Consider the following 11976-nt stretch of genomic DNA (forward strand, 5'->3'; position numbering starts at 1 on the left):
ATGATTTTACTGTTTACATGCAAAAAAAAAAAAAAAAACGTTGCAAAATGTAAACGTAGGATTAAGTTGAATCCAAACAGATACAAAGTAACATTCACGTCTCATTGAAAAAAAAAGAAAAAAGAAATAAAAGAAGTAACATTCACGTCCGTACAACATATATTTATTCCTTCCAATTCACATGATTTGACGTTTCACACCTAATGTGAACCACAAACAAATAATAAGAATTATCTCAATGCAACACGAGTGTAGAAAAGCAATGCTACAAGTGTGCACCACAAATATTTCATGGTGTTAGTGCACCTGTGAAACTCAGTCCATAATTCAGATTCCTATAACATTAATCCAAAAGCTCAAGAATTAGAATTATATGGCTTTGTTTCTTATCCAAAAAATAAAATAAAAAATAAAATTATAATTGTCTGCATAGTAGTTTTACTTTTCTTTTTTGCTGGATTGCAGTAGTTTTACTTTTAGGGATTTTTGTTGGAAATGAAAATTTTTTGTTAAAAGTATTATAGATAGATGTAAAAGTTAGCTGAAATAGTATAGTAGGGCTCATAAATAATATCAAAAAGTACAGTAAAACTTATGAATAGTAACAAAAATAAACTAAATAATAAAATAAATTGATAAAATTAAACATGCCAAATTAAATACTTACACGAACAAAAACTATCCTGACATAACAACAATTAAAATCTGCAGATTTGTCCAGAAAAGGCACATGATCTTAAACTCTATTTTGGGCGTGGGGGGCCTAGGCCAAGTCATTCTGTTGGTGTAACCATGCGTACTATTTTGCCCACACAATGAGAGAAATGATTTCTAGCAGAGTAACCTGAGTATCGAATAGGCAAGAGTATATACCTCCAGATAAGTCTCTAGCCAGTACAGTTCACCATGCTACTAACTATTGAAGTGCCAAAAAAAATAAAAACAAAAACTTATTGAAGTGCTATATAATAGCTTTTAAAAATATTATAAAATTTTCCCTCCCTAATATTATTCAAGAAATAATTCATCTTAATTCTAGATAGTTCCCCAAAGTACAATTATGGAGTCACTTTACGAGAGCAGGCGCTGGGTTATATGTCTTGCCCCACGGACAGATTTAATTTGATTAAAGTGGTTGATTGTGAATAACGAATAGATAAAATAATGCTTAAAGAGTGTCTACCACTCATTGTCCACAATTTTAATATGCTGTGAATAGGTATGAAATTGGCTATATTGCTAGATAAGTGAAAAAAAAAAAAAAAAAAAAAAAAGATGCATCTTTTCATAAATTATAAATTCTAACTGTGATATTTTTAATTTTTTTAATATTATTTATTTTTCAAATAATTTGATAGGACAGAAGATTTAGACAAGATTTTAATGTCTTTCAAAGAGATGATTTTTATTTTTGTTTTGCTGAATCCATCAAGGAAATGATTTGAGATCAAGGTTAATGATTACCATATGAAAAATAAGGTTGTTGGAATATTCCAAAAAAAAAAAAAGTCAAGAATTGTAGCCAATAATTCTCAGGGACAGCTAGACGTCATGCTTCAAAAAAATCCACGTCATTCATTCAAATTTTCTTTCCCCCTCTCTTAGAACAACTCTTACTTAGAAAAAAAATATATTAAATGGATTTTTGTGTAACTATATATGAACAATTGATTTTTTTTTTATTATAAAAAATACATTAATTCTACCTATAGTTTGGGAGCTGTTTAAACTAAATCCTACATAATGCAAAGTTTCAATTAAAACTCCCAAATTTCAAAATTATTTTTACTTTTGTCCCCTCAAAACCACTCTTGATTATAAGTAACGAAAAATTAAGTAAATTGTACTTGACAGTCTAGACACTACTTTGGCCATTAATGAAACATAAAGAAATAATAAAAAAATTAAATGTAAAATGAATAGTATTGCAATTATGTATTTTTACACAATTTTACATAATTTGATGTAAATGAATTTTAGATTTGATTAACTAGAATATGTTACTTTTCTACTCTACAGAGGAGTCTCACCATGCGTGTTGTTTTGCTTACATAATGATAGAAATAATTTCTAGCAGAGTACCAGAGTATCCAATGGGCAAGAGTATATGTACCTCCAGATAAGTCTCTAGCTTGTACAGTTCACCATGCTACTAAGTACTAACTATTGAAGTGGTTTGCTAAAAATAAAAAATAAAAAAAAACATTTGAAGTGGTATTTAATGGTTGGTGTTATGGGAAAGTATTACTCTTAATACAACTTACCGTGGTTAAATATATATTTATACACCTTACTATGTTACTAGTTTTAAAAAATATTATAAATTTTTTATCTCCTTACTCTTTTATAACTACCTAAGCAATTTTGTTAAAGTGGTTGATTGTAAATAATAAATAAAATAAAGTAGTGGGTAGAAATTAGATATATTGCTAGATTTATTTAAAATCTAATGGTAAGAAAAAATTGTCCGCTTTGGAAGTTAATAAAATTTTGATTATTTCCAATTTCCAATACTTCTTTAAATGAGGTGACAAACAAAAATGCATCATTTCATAAATTATAAATTTTAACTATGTGACATTTTCAATATTCACTATTATTTGTTTTTCAAATAATTTGATAGGATAGAATATGAAGACAACATTTACTGATGATTTGAGATCAAGGTTGATGATAACCACTTTCTCAAAAAATAAAAGGTTGATGATAACCACATGAAAAAAAGTTGTTGGAATATTCAAGAGTTTTAACCAATAATTAATTTTAATTGTCAGGGACAGCTGGAGATCATGCTTCAAAAAGTCCTCTATATAACTTTTGGTATCTGTAGCTAGGTTTTAATTATAACTAATATGATTTTTATTACTTGTTGTCAATAGTAATTAACTGATGAGGGGGCAAAAATATTCTCAAAAAAAAAAAAAAAAAACTGAGGGAGCAAATTGAAACTATATATATATATATATTGAGGAAGAAAACGATTTCAAAAATTGATTGCTATAATTGAAATTTTCTAAAATTTGGGTTTTAATTTGAAACTATCCCCAAACTCTAGGAGGAATCATCTTTTTTTTTTTTTTTTTTAATTTTAAATTTAAAAAAATAATATTGATAAAAAAAAAAGGGGGGGCTACAACCTCATCACGTCCATTTTGATGAGGTCTCACATATTTGTCCCCAAAATAAGTTAAATAATTTAGGATATTCAATGGGTTATAAGTGATGATATTACAAAACTTATAATAAAGTGAACAATTGTGTCTGTTTGGCCAATTTATTTGTTTAAAGGTGAAATAAAAAGTGGATTTAAAATTAAAATAAATAAATAAATATGTGATCTGGTAATTAATTATGAAGTGCTTATAAATTATTGGCTTATTTAAAAGTTTTTGAAAATGTCAATCGCACAAGTATTTCTTATTTTATATTAAAAAAAAATTGATGCTCTATTTTTTGTTCAGGTATACAATCTGCATTCAAAATTAAATACCTAAATGAATCATTTCACTCTACTAACTAAATCAAATTTAAAAGATTCTTTCTTTATTATTTGCAAATTTATTTGAACAGTTTTGAGTTATAAGAACAATAAATCTAAGATACAACTTTTGCTGTAATTTTTTTCACAACATGATGAAGTAATCAATTATGAGTATATAAACTTACCGCTTTTTTTTTTTTTTTTTTTTTTTTTTTTTTTTTTTTTAACTATTCACAATCGATATGTCATTTCAACAAATAGTACTAGAAGTTATAACAAAAGTCATATACTTAAGAAACTTTAAAATGTAGTTAAAAAAAAGGGTTTAACCTCATGGAAATCTATGGGACTGGTCTATCCTACAGTTTATCTTTATTCTTACTAATATTACGGATAAACTATATCAGTAACCCGTTTTCTCTATATATAGAAACCGAAGCTAGAAGGCTTGGAGGTATAGTTTTCAGCATAGCAAATTAGGTTAGCCATATGGGAACTCGAGCTCCTTTTCTGATATGTCTCCTGGCCTTAGCTGCCTTGTGTGATAGCACACAAGGTGCAACACCAGCCCATTATTCTGTTCCTTTTAACCGCACCATTTTCCCAACTGGTTTCATATTTGGAGCTGGTTCAGCTGCTTACCAGGTAAATATTGTAATGGGATTAGTCTGTTACTCTTAAAGAGTTGTAGAGAAACTCATAAAATTAAAGCATGTACACATGGTAGCATATAATGTTTGTTTGGTTTTCTTTTTTCTCAGTCTGAAGGAGCAGCATTCACTGACGGTAAAGGACTTAATGTTTGGGATGTTTTCACCAGGAAACAGCAAGGTCTCTTTCTCTCTTTCTCTCTCTCTCTCTCTCTCTCTTTCTCAATTGGATTAGAAATATCAAAGTGGTCCATAGGCTCCATATCCTTTTCCATAGACTATTAGTAACCTGCTACTTGCATGTATTGGCTAAGAAAATTGTTAAAAGGGTAAATTATAAAAACCTACCTGAGGTTTGGGGGTAGTACCAAACACGTCCAAAACCTTTTTTAAATGACCAATTTGGTCTTTAAACAGCAGTGAAGAGCGTGAGTTTGTGGGTAAACCGGCTCTGAAACCGTTTTAGTGGCAGAGGTTTTTGGTCCTTTGCTGAGTCTATGTGCTTGAGCTTGAGAATGAGAGAGAGATGTTTGATCTCTGTGAAGAAGAGAGAGAGCAAAAGAAAAGGGGAAAATGAAATTAACTAACGGGGTTTGGTTTACAAACGGCGTTAGTGTTTAGGATTAGTTTGGTCATTTAAAAAATTTTTGGATGTGTTTGGTATTATCTCAAATCTCAGTGTAGGTTATCGTAATTTAACCGTGTTAAAAATTTACAATCAGGCATGATAACAAATGTGATTAATGCCATAAATAATGTTAATGATAAGCCTTCATTTTTTTTGGTAGAAAGGAAGCTTTATTAAAAACTAAGTAGAAACAACACGATCAGAGTACAACCCAAATACATCCAAACTAAGCAAAAACAGCACCTCAGCTGGGGGTTCTAAAAAAATAACAAAATCTTGGGGCAAAAGATCACCCCTCCTAGCAAGGGTATCGGCACATTTATTTGCTTCTCGATAGTAATGTTGAATTTGGACCATTGGGATCTCCCTCAGCCACTTGAATGGCTATTATTCTTTTTCAAGAGGTCTACCACTACCTGAGCATCTAACTCAATAATCACTGCTGGAATTTTTAAAGTAATACATAGCCTGATACCGTCCCTTTAAGGCTCACAATTCTGCTGCCACACTTTAAACTTTAGCTTATACTTTAGCTTATTGCTATGATACTTGTTGAAGAATTAACACATTGTGGAGACTCCAAATGAGACCTCAAACACATGGAGACACTACTAAATTTAAAAACTTAAAACTACTTGTCCAATTATATTTATATAAATTCTTTGACTCATTTGGTCTCTCTCTCTCATTTTTTTATTTTTTATTTTTTATGTGAGATTTCTACTCACATGTATACATCCAACAAAATACTAAGAAAAATATAAGTAGAAGAGATTTAAGGATTTTCACTGGTCAAGTCTTTTTGTGTTCGATATCAATCTGCCACTAGACCCCAACTCCTTTAGTTTGTGAACTTCCACACCCGCTTTCCACAAATGGTTTTGAAACAAAATATCTTCATTATTTTTCAGAATTTGGATACATTAAACTCATAGCCATGTAAAGGACCTTTATGTGATCACAATAAAAATTTTCCCGTTTTGATTTGAGAAATTTTCACGATGGTCTACAGCAAAAATTGCGGATTATAGCAACGCAGATGTGGCACAAGACTTCTATCATCGTTACAAGGTATGCCCAAAAACTCCAATGACCATCTATACGTGTTTATCTGTTGTTTTTTACAATAAGTTTAAAGACAAATATTTTTTATATAAGTGTTGCTAAATGTAAAATTTGTGAGAGTTAATGGAAATATGAAGAAATAGAGTAGAGAGAGATAACATAAAGTTTACATGAATTGGCTGAGTGGCATATGTTCACGGAAGAAAATTTTGATGGCTACATCTTCACGGTAATCTCAATTCTACAGGGTATATGTAAAAAATTTGGAAGTAGAATTAGACATGTGTGGTCTGAGTAATATAATTGGACCTCTTAAAGCCAACATACAAACCTTTTTTTTTTTTTTTTGATACAAACCTAATAATGATACCTTTAAAAAAAATTAAAGTTGCTCTAATCATAACTTATTATCTTAATAGAAATGAAGAAATAATATAAAAAAATATTTTTTATTTTTATTTTCTAATTAATTTCTAAAAATGTTGCAGGAAGACGTACAATTAGTGAAAAAGATTGGTTTGGACTCCTTCAGATTCTCCATCTCATGGTCCAGATTGTTCCCAAGTAAGACCCTTGTTACACTAGATCAATCTCAATGATCAAAATTCATTGGCTATTGATGTGATCTCAGTTGGGTCCCATGACACCGACAGTGATCACAAATCTGGAAAAAACTTAGTTCATATTTGTCGTATTGCAAATGGGACATATGATAGCATTGAATAATGTACTTTTGTCTCCAGAGGGCAAAGTAAGTGGGGGAGTTAACCCAAAAGCTGTGACTTTCTACAACAACCTCATTAACGAGCTCCTCTCCAATGGTGAAGTTCGGAACTTTTCTTTTATTTTCAGCTAATGCAATGTTTCTAATGCTATACATATCAAACTATATGCTATACACAATGATGTGTAATCAAAGCCCTCTCCTTTCATGAAATGAGCTGAACACTTATTTCTATTAGAATTTAAAAATAATGGAATGTATTGGGAAAAAAAAATTATATATTTGCCTCATTCACTTAGCCAAAAATGGGGGAAAAAAAAGGAATAATTAGGTATAATTTGTTATGACCTTCAATGGGTTTATTAAAATGGTTTGAAAGAATTTTTAAAAAAAAAATTGAAAATTTCACTATTTTACTATTTTTAATTATATGCCATTTCTAAATTTGAATTCCCATTGGGCCGGGCGCGCAGGTATCACACCCTTTGTGACTTTGCTCCATTTTGATACTCCCCAAGCACTAGATGAGGAGTATGGTGCATTCTTAAGCCCCAAGATAGTGTAAGTCTAGACAATGGGACAAAATATATGCATTGCAATTCTTAAAATTAAGCTTGTGCAATATGAATAACTAATGACCATCTGGTTTTATCAATAGGGAGGATTATGTGGCTTATGTTAATTTTTGCTTCAAAACATTTGGAGATCGAGTCAAGCATTGGGTTACGATGAATGAACCAAATGGATGGACCATGTATGGGTATAGCTCTGGTTCTTTTGCACCGGGGCGATGTTCTAGCTATGCTGGAAATTGTACTGCTGGTAACTCAGCCACTGAACCCTACATTGTTGCCCATCACTTGCTTCTTGCTCATGCATATGCTGTGAAGTTGTATAGGGAGAAATACAAGGTTTGTATATATATATATATATTTTCGAAAAAAAATTACAAAGAGAAATAAACAAAAAGGATTATATTATAGTATTTCATTTTGATGAAATTTTTTTTTTCATATTTCCCACTAATAAACGTTGTAATGTTAATTTAACAAAGTGATTATGTCATGTTGGAAAAATTGTGATTGACTTTAATATGAGTGCAGCCACATCAAAAGGGAGAAATTGGGATTACAATTGTGACCCATTGGTTTATACCAAAAGACCAGTCTTCTAGCAGCAAAAAGGCAGCCTCCAGAGCTCTTGATTTCTTGTTTGGTTGGTGAGTATTGATTGTGACATAAATTTTTGGTCCCTTTGAGTACATGAATATCCCACGGATCGAGATCAGATGCAATTGGTATGGATGATTGAGATTTAAATTTGCAAAAAAAACTTTAAATCTCAATCGTTAATTATAAAAAATGAAGAAAAGTAAAAAAAATAAAGGTAAAAAACTAAAAAAAAAAATTGTGAAGGACTTGGGTGAATTGCACGAAGCAATTGCACTGGATCCCAATCCATATCCCACACAGTTATAAAGTCCATACAATGTTAGCAAGAGGATATATACATTTGATGTATGAGATAATTATTACTCTTCTTAAAAACAATTTTGTTTTCCCATCATTTTTTCCCCTATTTGTTCATATTTTTCTTTGAAAAATATTATAAATATTTCAAATTTTACTACATAATCTTTGAAAACTAACATAGAAATAAATGTGATTAGTAGGTGGCTATAACATAATAAATAAATGTCAGAATTAATTAATTATTTTTTTGTTATTGTTACATTGTAAATATTATATGGTAAAATTTATAGTAATATCACTCATTTTCTACATTGTAGTATTTATATGAAAAACTTCCATTAGCACAATAATTTAACACTATTATATATGAAAAAAAAAAAAAAAAAAAGTTACTGAAATATTATCCACTATTTGTATAGGTTTGCCCATCCAATCACATTTGGTGACTATCCCCAGAGCATGAAAGCAGCAGTAAAGGAACGACTACCCAGATTCACAGAAGCTCAATCCAAGTTGCTAAAAGGGTCCATTGATTTTCTTAGTATAAACTATTACACTTCAAATTATGCAGAAAATGCTCCCTCAGCCAACGGTGTCAACGTTACTTATCTCACAGACAGAGCAACCACTCTCACTAGTAAGCAAATAAAAATAATAATAATAATATCCTTTTCATTTTCTTTGCCATTCCAGGATTATAATACATTTTTCTTTGCTCCACAGCTGAAAAAAATGGGGTTTCTATCGGTACAGCGGTACATATTCTTCTATCTCTCTGTGTACTTACGCATTTGTGTTATTTTCTTTTTCATGTTGCTTGTATGCTATTTTTACCTAATCAATATAGTGCAAATTGTTTTGTAGACTGCATTGAGCTGGCTTTTCATCTATCCTAAGGGGCTTCGAGAGCTTCTGCTATATGTAAAGAAGAATTACAACGATCCAGTAGTGTACATAACGGAGAATGGTAACAAAACTTTTCCCTCATGTTTTTGCATTGTCTTAACTAATATTTTTAATGTAATTGATTGTGCTCTTCTTTTTGCAGGAATGGCTGATGCAAAAAATAGCTCCTTGTCAGTTAAAGAGGCCATCAAAGATAGTTTGAGGATAAGATACCATTATGGACATTTATCATATCTTTCACAAGCTATCAAGTGAGTGTCGATGAAAATAATGTCCTGTTATTTTCTACTTGATTTGTATTCATTTGGATGAGTTCATTTTCATCTTAAAATAGATTATACAACCTTTTAAAGTTTCACTTTTTTTCTAAGGTATAACTGTACATAATACACAATAAACAAAGTAAAATGATGAAAATAAGCTTATCAAAAAGGCGAAGAAAATTTTCGTCACTAAATATACATTTTGTTGTAATACGTGAAGGCTAATAGTGTGATTTTGGCAGGGAGGGTGTCAAAGTGAAGGGATATTATGTGTGGTCTTTACAGGACGATTTTGAGTGGGATGCTGGTTTCACAGCTCGATTTGGCCTTACTTATATTGATTATAAGGACAACTTGAAAAGACACCTTAGATACTCTGCCTACTGGTTCAAGTCGTTCCTCCTAAAATAAATCGTCATTGTGCCAGTGTGATCTGTGAGAATAAGGAGAGCTAGCTATGTTTTCTTTCTCCAAACTTCGTCTTGTTTATTGGAGAGATTATTGTGTTTTGTATGTGATGTCTTAAGTAGAAAGGTTTGTTTATGTAAGGAGATGTAATCTTCTTCATCCAAACCCGGTCATCATGTTTAGACATCTATCTAAATAAGAAAAAGTCCTATTCATGTCTCATTTTATTTTATTTTACATTTTATTGTTGAGTAATGCTACATACACAAATGATCAATTATCCTAAATATAAATGGATTAAAAAAAAATTCTTAAATGTTTATGTTGTAGCAATCACAAAAAGAGACTTTTATTTATTATTTTATTATTTTATTATTTTTTGGTGGAGAAATACACCCATTTGGTATTCATTTGTATGAAAATTTATATAGAGTAATCACAACATAATAAATGGCACATACCTTTAACTATAATTATTAAAGTACCTTCAAGACAAAACATAAAAATTTTATAAAGATTCTTTTAGTCTATGATCGACCTTTATAAAACTTTTTTGATGGAAACACAGAACTCAACAAGGGACTCCTTTTGTGTAGTCTCTTTATAAAATTTTCGCAATTCCCATTAATGAGTTATTAATTGTTCTTTGATGATGTGATTTTTCATAAATATCTATTCAACTAATAGTTCTTCACATTTAGAATCCTAATGGGCTGGGTCTTTGTTTGTGACTCATGATGTTAAACAATTAAGCAAATATAATAACTAATAATTAGGATAAAAACTTTATTCTGGCCATTAAGTCTGTTATACAACAATTCCCTCAAAAAGGATTACATCCACACATAAATTCTCACAAACATAACTAATCCAAAATCCCAATATACCCAAAACTACTCAAATTCCATGATGGACAAGGAACATAGCATTATCTCTGTAAAGTTGTAATTTACAACTATGTATTTTGTTGGCTTTTATTCCGTATCAAATTTGATTATAATTATATTAAATCTTATGTACTTTGTATTTCTTGTGGGTTTTTATTTGTAAGGGGGGTGTGTGAGAGAAAGAGAGTGTGAAGACTCAAGGCTAATTGAAGACTAAAGCTGTTTTCGCGGGTAGCTCACGAGTAAACTTCTTGCGAAGTGATACATGTGCCCTGCACATGACTAGAATGCGAAGAGTCAGGACAAGATTGAGACAGCTGGTTTTCGCGAGTGTTTCACGGGTAAGGTCTTCCCGCGAGACACCTGCGAAACATTCTGTTTTACCAGATACACTCTATCCTTACCCACACTATATATACCCCCATTACCCATATATGTTGAGGAGTGCTTTTGATAGAAAACCCTAGCCACAAACATTGAGAGTTAGAGATTGTAATACCCACAATTCTCTACACAATTATTTGTGGATTTTCCTCAACTCCTACCTCTCCATTTCCATACCATTGAGAGGTTGATAGCCCAAACACTTCCCACACTCTTTCAGAGTGTCAAGTGAGGTTTTGGTATTGTTGGGAAGTATTGGAAGAAGCCAGACTTTGGCAGATGCAATCGGGCATATTACGGGATCTGGAGAGCTAAACAAAACACGGTTTCGAGAAGTCTTGTTGGAGTAGGAGCTTGGAGGGCGTAGGTGTATTGGGTAGACTACGCTTGTAGAGTCTTTTGTTATTCGTGTATCCCAACTGATTGTCTAGTGGATCGATTACAACTTGGAGGGCGACGAAGAGATTTTACGTCGATTACTTCGGTTTGCTCTTCAATAACACATCGGCGTGTTATCTTGTGCTTGTATTCTTCTTCCCTACTCTTTTACCTTTCATTTTACTATTGTGTTATAATGATTATGGGTTAGAGTAGTTTATTTGTTTATCCACTCGCATTTACTCTTTTTCACACTTTGTATAAGTTAGAGTAAAATCAATCGAGTCGTAATCTTTAATTTGGGGGTCTAAACAGCTCTTGTGTTTTGACACATTTTCGAGCTTTTAATCTCTTTTACAATGAAATAGCTTTTTTTCCACACCAAAAAAATCTTAAATAATAAACCAATTAATACTAGTAAACCCAAACTATTTATCTTACGCACTAGATTTAACAAATCTCCACCAATGGCCCATGAGGTGCATTACTAGTACCTCTTTGGGGGGCCCTTTGCACCCCATTTGTGGATAGGGGTGCTCCACCTCATTCTCAACAAGAGATATATGTTCAATTCAGCACAACCAATGCTTAAACTTCTCTTTTGAACTTGGCTTCACAACCATATCAACCGCATTATTTACAACTCTCACTCTCTTCCATCCATGACTGTTTTTCTTCTACAATGTTCTAAACCAAATGCTCTTCATTTAACTATCTCACAAATCAACTT

The 11976-nt window shown here is 31.4% G+C and overlaps 1 protein-coding gene across 1 annotated transcript; it reads left to right on the forward strand.

Annotated features, from left to right (window-relative positions):
• The first annotated feature begins 3923 nt into the window (after positions 1–3923).
• Positions 3924–9819, forward strand: LOC126724085 (vicianin hydrolase-like). Its single transcript, XM_050428278.1, has 13 exons — positions 3924–4126; positions 4243–4312; positions 5772–5830; positions 6313–6388; positions 6568–6645; positions 7022–7109; positions 7207–7459; positions 7652–7767; positions 8440–8657; positions 8744–8775; positions 8885–8987; positions 9069–9177; positions 9432–9819. Exons 1-13 carry the CDS (start codon positions 3971–3973, stop codon positions 9598–9600), a joined length of 1527 nt encoding a protein of 508 aa, XP_050284235.1. The 5' UTR covers positions 3924–3970; the 3' UTR covers positions 9601–9819.
• The last annotated feature ends 2157 nt before the right edge of the window (positions 9820–11976 follow it).

Source organism: Quercus robur, chromosome 4, assembly GCF_932294415.1.
Source record: "Quercus robur chromosome 4, dhQueRobu3.1, whole genome shotgun sequence".
In the NCBI taxonomy this organism is placed as follows: Eukaryota; Viridiplantae; Streptophyta; class Magnoliopsida; order Fagales; family Fagaceae; genus Quercus; species Quercus robur.

What these genes read in the sequence shown, in the direction of transcription:
- LOC126724085 (XM_050428278.1), top strand. Translation starts at nt 3,971, where the DNA reads ATGGGAACTCGAGCTCCTTTTCTGATATGTCTCCTGGCCTTAGCTGCC. An exon ending in GGGTTTCTATCGGTACAGCG is followed by an intron (nt 8,776 to 8,884) that starts GTACATATTCTT and finishes ATTGTTTTGTAG; the next exon opens with ACTGCATTGAGCTGGCTTTT. An exon ending in TATCTTTCACAAGCTATCAA is followed by an intron (nt 9,178 to 9,431) that starts GTGAGTGTCGAT and finishes TGATTTTGGCAG; the next exon opens with GGAGGGTGTCAAAGTGAAGG.